General features: G+C 48.3%; 1 protein-coding gene across 3 annotated transcripts; it reads right to left on the reverse strand.

Moving 5' to 3' along the window:
• Positions 1 to 1,245: 1,245 nt before the first annotated feature.
• On the reverse strand, positions 1,246 to 10,663 carry LOC120906409 (receptor-binding cancer antigen expressed on SiSo cells). Of its 3 annotated transcripts, XM_040318075.1 has the most exons (4): positions 10,377 to 10,663; positions 2,866 to 3,144; positions 2,228 to 2,739; positions 1,246 to 2,147 (listed from the first exon to the last, which is right to left on the reverse strand). In XM_040318075.1, exons 3-4 carry the CDS (start codon positions 2,648 to 2,650, stop codon positions 1,995 to 1,997), a joined length of 576 nt encoding a protein of 191 aa, XP_040174009.1. In that variant the 5' UTR covers positions 2,651 to 2,739; positions 2,866 to 3,144; positions 10,377 to 10,663; the 3' UTR covers positions 1,246 to 1,994. The 3 variants fall into 3 exon arrangements, with proteins under 3 accessions (XP_040174009.1, XP_040174010.1, XP_040174008.1); XM_040318076.1 differs by lacking the exon at positions 10,377 to 10,663 and having other exon boundaries at positions 2,954 to 3,283; XM_040318074.1 differs by lacking the exon at positions 10,377 to 10,663 and having other exon boundaries at positions 2,866 to 3,281.
• Positions 10,664 to 10,872: the final 209 nt, after the last annotated feature.

The following is a 10,872-nucleotide window of genomic DNA, read 5'->3' on the forward strand; positions in this document are numbered from 1 at the left end:
CGCGCTTCGAATGACACCTTCCAGGGCGATGTTGAAGAGCAGGCAAGAGAGTCCGTTACCTTGACTCAGACCCGTGTGAGATCCAATCCACCCCATTCATGATGGGCTCTAACAGCCGGATTAACTTCCCAGGGAAGTTGTACCGCTGCATGATGTTCCATAGCTCATTCTGGTCTATGGTGTCGTAGACCGTCTTGAAGTCGATGAACAGGTGGTGCGTAGGGATTAGGCGCTCTCAATAATTCTGGAGGATTTACCACAGAGTGAAAATTTGGTCAATGGTGAGTTAGTGGCCTCCAACAAACCTAGCATGGTAGCTGCCGACAAAATCTATAGCAAGGGGCACAAGTCTGCAGAACAGAATCTGGGACAGGATCTTGTAGGAAGCATAAAGGACTATGTGTTGGATGCATTACAAGCGGGGCACTCAGGTGCGCTCTCCGCGAGAGCGATCTCTCGTCGGCTGACGAGCACGAGTGCCCACCGTCCCGGTACCGATGGAGATCGATCTCTCGGTACCGATCGGATGAGAGGGAACGTAGGGAGAGATCAAGAGAGAGAGATTAGAAGAGATTAGGGGGCATTCGGGAGCGCGACGCGTTCGGAGCAACAGCTCACTATCCTCCCGCGTATAAATGTAATACACTTAATTAGGAATAAATAATATAATATAATAGAACACAAAACTATGATAGCTCGAAGGTCGAGGAGCCCAACCTGTCGCCCTTTTTGTAGACTGGATAGATGTCACCCAGCTTCTAATCCTCTGGTAGCTCCTCATGTTCCCAGATTTTCACGATCAGCTTATGCATTTCGAGTAAGCCTCTCCGGCCCCATCTTGAAGAGCTCGGCAGCCAGCTCCGGTATGCACATATATATAGCTGAAAAACGTGAAATTCGACATACACTAAAATATGCGAGTTACACTGATGCCTCGGGAGCGCATACGCCTCGTATCACGGTAGCAGACTGTACTCACTGAAACAGGTCTCCGAAATCCAAGAGACTGTTGGAATTATGGCAAAACTAGCTCAGAGACTCTGAAGAGAATTTCGGGCATAGGTGATTCTGTTGAGGCATGGCCAGACTCACAGGCACAATGCAGAACGTATGTCGAAGATGTCCAAGAAGATGAAATAAACACGACTTCTCAAACTATGTAGATTCGGTACATTAGTAATGCCTTATTTCTCAACAAATATATATAGGTTTTTGTATGAATAATCAGTAAAATCAGAAAACGAATGCGATTGTGTCACTTTTCATTTTGTTTAATACATTTTAATTTACATTGAATAGTCCTTATCTCTACGGTAACCGGCCAGACACACAGGTTCCCAATCTACTTGTCCTCCCGAATGAACCGCGGATGGATTCCGTATTCTCTTCAGAACAGAGAGTTTGGTTTTCGTGCAGACAAGGATAAAGAATAACACAATGGGACTTGTTTTCTCTATCGTCTTTTGTTGGTGTAGCTAAGTCACACACGTAGCTCAAACTAGACATTCAGCCCATTCGCTCAGCTAGAACGAAAGGACCTGACTGTTCCAGCCTATGAATAACACATTCGATTAAAATTAATTCTTCAAAATGTTTCCAACTAATGATAATACAAAAATAAACAATCAGTTTTTGGTTTGCCACATCTCTTGACGGATTATCGCTGGAGGTTCAATATACGTACCACGCCAGGGCGTCGATTTGACTTCTCGCCCAGCAATCGTTGCCAGTAAGCTCTGTTAAAATTAGGGAAAGAGGAAAAAAGGGAGGAAACACTTTTGGAGTGTAGATCAATGCCTCGTTTCCTTCTCGTAAGATCGGCAAAAGGAAAAAGAAGGGATGGAAGGTCAAAAGTAAGCCATATCTTGTAAGGGTGAGGCGAGTGGTATCGTGCGTCGCTTTCTCTCTCTCTCTCTCTCTCTCTCTCTCTCTCTCTCTCTCTCTCTCTTTCTGTACACGTAGTCGTTTGCTGGGCAGGGAAATTGCTAAACCCATCATGCGTAGGACGATTCGAGCTGGTGCCGGTTCTGCTGATGCCGCTGGGCTCGCAGCTCTTTCCTCGTTTCCCGTATCAACTGTTTGGTGGTCGTTTCGTCCGCATCGTCCCACCCACTCCGCTCGCCCTCGTTCCAGTCTTCTAGCTCGTTCTATTATATGAATACGATAGGGAAAATAAAGTTATCGAAATGGTTCCAATTTTCTGCAGCTCGAGCGCAGATCCGCTTACCACAACAGGAATGTCAATTTTGGCCACCAGACGGCTAAAGTCGGTCGGCTCGGTTTCGGTCGCGATGCACACCTTCGGCTGGGAGGAGATCTGCGGCGCCATGTCCTGAAAGTAGTCTACCTCCGGCTGCGGCTCGGTCGGGGACGGCGGCTGGGCCAGCGTTTCCCGGTACCGCTCGATGTGCTCCTCGACCGTGCGGGGCGAATCGTCCCACGAGTTCCAGTCCTTCTCGGGGACGTTCTTGCCGCCGGCTGTGGTGCGGCCGCCGGCCGGATACCGGTCGACGCTGACCGCGCTCAGCACCTCGCATTCGCTCGCGGACAGCTTTCGGCGGCGGGCAAAACAACACATCGCCCGCTTCAGCACGCCCACAATCGCTAGCAGCAGTTGCCGGATCCGGTTCATCACCAGCTCTGTGATCATCGCTCACACTCCTGTCTGCAGGGCAGTCAACTTCCGGTCACGGACCGACCAAGGGCAGTGTGTGGTTCGGTGTAATGTGTAAAGACAACCTAAAAGGGCCAGAGCAAACGGGCTAGGGATTAGCTGGTTCGGTATTCGACAGGGCGTCAGACAATCACTGTTTATAATGTCCCTCAATGGCACACTGACTGGATAACAGCAAGGAGTGCACTTACTTGGAAAAGGAAAATCACATTTAAAACCCGCTGGCCATCTTCTCTGGTTGTACATCCACTCTTTACGGTGGCTGTAATGTTTACGTACCGATTTGTCTTCACCCGAGCAGGGGATGGGGGGGGAGAAGATTGACAGCTCGATCTGTCATACTCGTGCACATACACGGCTTCTTCTTCCTCCGTACCTTTCGCTGACAGCTGATGAAGCACTGGCTTTGAATTCCTATAGGAAATCTCGTTGTTCATTAGATTCTAGCTGCTTTATTTTCTCTTACAACACTTTAGAATCAGAATAAGGAATAACAACGGGATGTAAAAAAAAGATCATGTTTGTGTTTGGTATAGCGATAGAAGAAATACAACGTTCAAACTTTAGTTCAATCAATGTGACAAATACAGGCGGTCCCCGAGATACACGGTACCTCTTATACGCGGTTTTCCAAATTTGACAGTTCTTTGAGCAAATTGTACTGATTTGACACAGCTATTGTGAAATACCAAATAATTTCCGTATTGACCGAATGTGAAATACCATTTCAAAAGGTTTTAACCTGTTCAATTCAGTAGAAACATATCAAATAATGAATTTGGTGGTTAAAATCATCCTCTACTTGCAAAATTGCACGAAAATTAGAGATATTTTGGCTGGAAATCACGAGATTCGACTTACGCGGAAATTCGAGATACGCGGTATTTTGCGGCCGTTTTCGGTCCCCATTAACCGTGTATCTCGGGGACCGCCTGTAGTTTATTATTATTATTAAATTTTGTACTATTTTCTTCTAATGTAAAACACAAGTATGAAAACAGTATTATCAATAAAAATTCTGCCCTGCTTCTGCGTGCAGGCTTTTACAGTTTTTCCCGATCAGTTTGTGTGACGATTTGTTTTTCAAAATCACATGACTGTAAAGGAGTATCCATGCACAGTTTTCAACGAGCAGCCCTCGGACTGTTCTTCTGTGATTGTAATCAGAATGTATTATTCGTATTGGATTATTCGTATGCCTTGCATGCTGCACCGTATTTGCGTGTAATGTGTTACCTAGGTTTTTTAAATTTATATTTTGACAATTGTACCCAATAAAATGCATGTTCATGATTTTGTTTATTATTTTAATTCGATAACAGAATAAAAATAGTGACAATTGTTTGCCTCATTGTTGCAAAACTGCGAGAATGTGAAGGGGTTTAATAGATGCTCAATCACTAGCATCAGCACCAGCGACGTCCTATAACATTTGCTGCAATCCTAACACATTGCAAATCGAGAAAAACTATATTGGCAGCTCGCTTTCTAACGGACGGGGAAGATGAAAGCGACCAATGCATGCGGATGAATAGTAACAAACAAGAATATGAAGCTGTCTCCGAAATTACTGCTGACACTACTCGTAAAAAAATGATATAACAATGCTAAACAACTGAGACCATTCCAGGCGGGAAACCGTAAAAACCAACCTTCCACCACGGCCGACGCTGCTTCGCAACGGTCATTTCGTACGGGAAGATGCAGCTCGCACGAAGGAGAGAGAAAAAAAACGCGCGCAGGTCTACCACATCACGATTGCAAATAGAGGGCCCCGGTTCGTACCAGGAGCGCACGCTCGGCCGAAGCTGTCGCTTTCCGCGCCGACCGTGCGCCGTTTGTACCGCAACGAGCAAGTAGAGCGAGCAAGCAGCCGGCCTCCGATAGAACTTACCACATGCCGGTGCCCATCGCTGCGCATGCAATATGTTTTTTTACCCGTCGCTCGCCACCAGGAGCGAAGATACTGCGCGCACCCTCTCTCCGGGGGCCTCTTCCGCGAACCAAGGGCGTCGAAAAGTCAAGCGCCGTCGTCGGTCGTGGTTCGACATCTCGAGGTTTGCGAGCCGAGTTCGCTACGTCTGGATGGAAACCGGGCCGGACTCGTTCGACAGAGTTTTATCCTGTGACAGGGGCGCAGGACAGCCGAGAGCACTCTGCTCGCGCTCACTCGCACCAGACGGCAAACCAGCAGCAGCTTGGCAACCGGATCCGAACGGGTGTTGCCTTCAAACGCACCGTTGACACTAGGCAGCATGGAGAAGAACTCTGAATGCGGGAAATATTGAATCCATTTACGTTCGTGTTGTGCTAGCTTGCTTGTAATACGCATTTATTTAATTTGATAGGAATAAGTGCAATACACCGAATAGCTTTACTCAGAAGTAGGTGCCTCGTGAAGACAATGACAAACCGGTAAAGAGACTGTACGGCATCGGAACGGCCAATTTAAATCGTGAAATTTTCTTCGCTGGTGGAAATGAAGCAAATTACCCAACGCTCCAGCACCAATCGAACACGACATCGAACATGAAAAAATGTATGGGATTTGACAGGTTTGATTTTGCAACCAACAAATCGAACATGTCAAATCCCATACATTGTGTTCGATTGGTGCTAGAGCGCTCGGTTAGATGTCTAGCTGCAAATTATTTTTTTTCCACAGGAGCGCATGTTGCAGCAGTCTGCCACGACTGCTGTTGATGTATCCGGAGCGTACGCGGGAAACCCTGGAGACAGGCGCAACCGCTTGGCGTTTATAAGCCGTGGTGTAGCGATGTACCGAAAGCTGGGCGAACAACGATTGTAGCTCTCGAAATTGCTTTTTGAAAAGTGCAGACAAAGAGTGGCGAGCACTGAACAGCATTCCTCTTCCGTCTGGTGCAATCTGTAATCGTTCAGCGTCGTAGCAAACGGCATCCTCACTGCAGCACACAAAGCAGTCGATATCAAGTGTCGTATTTTCTGTCGCATTGCCAACGGTACCGGCTGCCGGCGGGATGTGTGCGACGCGGTTGACAGCCGGAGAACAAAGAAAAATCCGTAGCTGTCAGTTGTCGCCGCACCGTTTCGGCTGCTGAACAAGTTTATCCTAGACGCACCAGCAACCGGGAGCGCAGCAGCTCGAGCAGGGCGCGTTGCGGTGCGCACGAAAACGTCGCCAGGAACAACGGCGGTCCCGCGGGCCCGTGACAGTTGAGATTGCGTCCGCTCGGCACATCCAAGCAGCGAAAATAAGCGTTGCGGGTACTTGTCGCGACAGCAAATTCGCCGTGACGAAAACATTAAGCGAAAATGTGTTCTTTTGAAACGAATCTCGGTTGTAAAACTAAGCATTAATTTCAATATTCAACGTGCACCCGGATGGAGGGAAATCCCAACCAAGAATCTTCGGGGCACAAACAAACCGCATTCAAAAACGTACACACCCTTTCGAGGAAACGCACTCGCGTCTCATCACAACGGTTTCGCGAGCGAGAAAAGCGACGCTGCAAATACGTCTGGTTTGACGCAAATGCTACCAAAAGCGCAGGAACCGTGGTAGGCTCCCTGGTGCGTGTGGCAAAGGGCGCGCAATGCTCCACGGAGACGATGGGTGACGTTTCGAATGGCCTCGAATCGCGAAACGACCAGACGAAGGCAGGGCGTGAAGCATCGGGCTGTAGATTAGATTGCACAAAGTAGCTTTTCAACAGAACGCTATCGAATATTTCATTTTATGCCACAAGGGTGTAACGCCGTTTATGCGAACAAAGGTGCAAAACACATTAATGCATCCATTGTCCCTTGTTGCCGAATGTCGTAGAAGCTTTTTGTTTGTTTTACATTTATTTTAGAAATGGAAATTGAAAGTCGTACGAAAACAGAAACACAAAAACAATAACAAACCTGGCGGTTGCAACACTCGCCGCGCCGTATCCACACGCTCGAGCTGGCGGGAGCGAGACAGCAATCGTGTTGCGCTAATGCGAACTGCCTTCCCGCTCTCGCCAGTGCACCCGCCACCAGGGCGTGGTGTGGCGCTGTATCGCGCAACCTTCACCGGACCCGGTAATGGGCACCAGATGATCTTCAACGAGTCCACGCATGTCCGGGCCGCATGCGACGGTGCAGGTAGCGTTGGAGCTTGCGTTCGCCCCCACCGGAGGTCGTTGGGCCGAGCGTCAGTCGGGCGCGTCGTGGCAGGGGAGAACCACCGAAACGTATCCTCCGCTGGGCAACCGGCGGTGCTGCGCTCCTGTTCGAGCGAGTACAGTGTCCATCGCACTTGTTGGGGAAATTTCTAGCTAAAACCGTGCGCACAGACACAGCAACAGCACACCCCTCCCCACTTTCGCGAAAGCAATAATCCGGTCCCGGCGGGCTGGAACCGTGATCGTGCTCGAAGGAGCAGTAAACCAGCCAACCCGGGGCCCGATGGTAGCGAAGCCAAACAACAGCGAACCAATTGGGGAGCGAGAGCATTGCGGATGACGCTTGTGAGGAAAAAAGGGTTCACTGCACGTACACAATCTTGGTTCAGCAAAGTGGCATTAGAAACCTGACCATGTGCTCGCTCAGCTAGGAGCGCAGCGCTGTGGGGAGGCTGTCCTAACGTAACGTATCTAATGCACGAAGCCATGCGAAGCGTCGCTGCGACCAACGACGTTGGCTGGTTGCGTTGGTCGTTGATACCGCCGTGACTGTTTAGTTCATCTCTTTTGGGAGAATGTGTTAGGATGCTGTGCGGTAAGGGACAGAGCTAAGGCGCGATACACAGTTCCACTATGCGGGCTTAGAACAACTATCACTTTGATTAGAAGAGAGCAAAGGGAGAGAGAAAGAGAGCACTTGAAATGTGGGAGATTAGTTTTAGCTTACACAAATAAATATTAATAGTTATAATTATAAGCAGCATCTAACGACAGCTCCACAAACCATCACCATCGTATCCCGCAGCTGCTCCACACGCGATCGATCGGGGGGTATAGTTTTTCTAATCCATGTTGCTTAGAAAACCGATTCTACACAGCCAACAGGAGCACAGGGTTAGTTGGAGCTAGACGTGCCGCAACTATTCGTACCGGTTTTCTTCCAACGATGCCACACATCGTTCCCTCCCCCATACCAACCAACGCTACCATTCGTCTAATAGTGCAGCCGCCATCATAACAACCGGTTCAAGCAGTAGTGGTTTTTTTTTTCATTTCTGGCCGATGCCTAAAGCCGATCTAAAACAGTTGGCAGCAACCGCCCGACAAGAAACAGCTAGAGACCTGAGACCTGCTGAGACGTTTTAGTGGAGAGCACCTCCGCCGATCAGTATTTGGAGGGGTGCGCGCGCACAGCAAAAGTCTAAGCTGTGAGGAATGGCCCTTCTCGCTCTATCGTGTTTTGCTCTTCCAATACTTGGTTGGCAGTCCCTCGGAACCACCGTGGGGCCCATGCGCAGAAGCGAGATTGCGTGTGGTACAGTGGTTGGTAAGCAGCTCGGCTGGTTATTCTAATGCAGATGGACATTAGAGATAAAGAGTTTTCCTTAATGAAATGGTTTTCCTTAATGAATTAATGAAGTGAATGCTTTTAAGAAGCTACTGTGGAACGCGGGCGGATACCAATGCACAGCGAATGCAGCACATACGAACACCGGGATAAAAATATGTTGTTAGTAGATCTTAATATTTTCTATTGAGGAAAGATGTTACATTCTATTTTGGAGTAGCTACATTTCGCTCGTTTAACGCTATTTTAACAGTTTCCTTGTGCCGGTACTGCAAATTAGCTGTCGTACATTACGACAGAAATGTAAACTATCATCCACTTCGAAAAAAAATCATAACAGAGTGAATTTATATTGTTATTTACATGTTGCAAGATCTTCCAAAAACTAATATTTTTTTTTAAATTAGTGTCAAAAAATTCATAAGTGAAATCAAACCACAAATGAAACTAAATTCGTATTACTATTAAGTAGAACGAAGTATTAAGAATTAAAGTGCAAAGATTCTTCAAGATTCTTCGATATTGCTTACGTATATCTTATTGTTTTAATATTTGCCTCTACGGAAAAGCTTCAAAATAATGTTAACATCTCAGCTGTGATTTATACTATATACTTATAATCTTATTCTTGAAAATTTGCTAAAATGCATCTTCACGGCCTTGTAAATATCAATTCAAATGCCTGCTATTTAAATTCACTTTGTTCTTTGTTATCTCTTCCAAAATTACGCTATTAGAAGAAATAACTTGGCCTATACTTCTTACAAAATGATAATTACAAAATAGGATGTAACTTCTGAAGTTCGCGAAAAGTGTATCTTGACTTTTGGACATAAGTTTTATAATAATTCATTCTACAATGTGTAGTACAAGGCAAAACACGAATATACTAAATTCTGTTATTTTCACCGTGTTAAAGACATAAATTAGATTTGTTTTAGTTATAGTTTTTGCCATAGCTCCCTTGAAAATATTTTTTTTTTCTAAATAAGGCAAGGTTATTAAGTGACCTTTCTAAAACACTATTAACCATCAAAATGAAAGCAAGTGACTTTTTGCAATATTGGAGTTTTTTTGTCCTTGCAATGCACGGGGCTTAGAAGTCTAATTTTTGGTCTTTTCTAACAATGAAAATCTCTGCTTCAAAGCAAAAACACTCTAAACACACATAAAAATGTGAAATGATTTTCATCCCGGTCTTCTTTCACTGTGCAATGCTTAGCCCGATTTTCACAGTCATACCAGCTCCAACTTTTTGCCGTAACGCATTGTTTGATCAAACCTCGATGTGTTTCGCGCTGAAACAGTTGCTGACCACTGGACGGAAGGGGAACGCCCCACTGAGCTCCGTCTCACTCTCGCGCCTTCACACAGTGCTCGGCGAAAATCCGCATCCGTGCAAACCCTCGTCAACCGTCCGCTCGCCCGTAAGCATGCTATCCTGGTGGTGGAGCCAAATTTTGACCTGCACCAAAACCAAAGTCGGACCCACCGCCAGAGCGCGCCTGCGCACTCCTTCCCACGGCCGTCTGCAGCAGCTCGCTGACGGCGCGCAGCCCGCCCGGCAGCATGCGCTCCCGGTAGCCGGCGAACGTCGAGCGACTTGTTCGCTCCGACAGCCGATGAACCCGGGCCGGGTCGCGCGCGCTGTGCTTTTCGCTCTGCACGGCTGCTGCCGCTCTGCTCGATCGAACAGGGCGCCGCATCGCTGCTGCAGCACCGGGCGGGGAGCGGGAGTGGTGGAAATCAATCGAATCGGAAAGCAATCGATACCGATAACCGATCAGTTAAAGCCATCGACTCGTCGAACGCTTATCAGGCGTGCAGGACTGGCAGCAGCAGCAGCAGAAGCGGTTGTGGCTGCGTGTGCGTGCGGAAAAGCGAGAAAACTTTCGACACGTTGCGCGGGCGGGCAGCGTGGCTGGCAGTGGATGCTGCGGGGCATTACGTCAGCGACGAATCGTGGAGCGAGCGGGAAAAGGGCGGTGCCTTGTGCGCATCACTAAATACGAAGGGGAGAGGAGGAGGGGGGGGGGTGTGTATTACGTACGCACCCGTCCGGCGGAAGGGAGGCAAACGGACCACGCTTGGTCGGCAATCACATTTACGGTGGATGTATTATTGAAAGTCGATTTGGATCGTTCCGGGAAGCGTGCCAACGTCGTGATCGCAGTTTAAGAAAACCCCCAACGTACAACGAAACACACACACACACACACACCTTTTGCACACAATTGCCTGTGGGCGGAGGGGGTCGCATTGCACAGCACGCTGCTGCTCTGGCCAGCTGCAATTAGCTGCAATCGTATCGTTTACCCACGTAAACGTCGCTGAGATGCTGAACTGCGGGTAGCTGCGCGGGGAACGCGTTCTACCCCAGGGCAGGGGAACGGGCCAGGCGGCAGAGGTCATTTGATTGGGTGTGGTTGGTGGTTTGGTTGATTGCGATGGCGGTGGTGGGTTCGCTTGGGGAAGAAACCGCGTGGCCCGCGACTCGAGCGCGCGACCATCCGACAACGAGTAGTCGCAGCGCACGGTACGAGCATGGCGGCTACCACCTCATCGATCTGCAGATCTGCGCTCTCCCTCTCACACTCATTTGCTCCCGTTTGCTCTCCGGGCAACATCCGTTCGGCACAGCAGCGTTCTGCTCTCAACCAAATATGGCCATCGGTTTGGGGCAAACCCGCACGATGCTCCTCCATCTTATCTGCACC

The sequence above is a fragment of the Anopheles arabiensis genome, chromosome X (genome assembly GCF_016920715.1).
Source record: "Anopheles arabiensis isolate DONGOLA chromosome X, AaraD3, whole genome shotgun sequence".
NCBI lineage: Eukaryota > Metazoa > Arthropoda > Insecta > Diptera > Culicidae > Anopheles > Anopheles arabiensis.

What these genes read in the sequence shown, in the direction of transcription:
- LOC120906409 (XM_040318075.1), bottom strand. Translation starts at nt 2,650, where the DNA reads ATGATCACAGAGCTGGTGATGAACCGGATCCGGCAACTGCTGCTAGCG. An exon ending in AAATTGACATTCCTGTTGTG is followed by an intron (nt 2,148 to 2,227) that starts GTAAGCGGATCT and finishes TTCATATAATAG; the next exon opens with AACGAGCTAGAAGACTGGAA.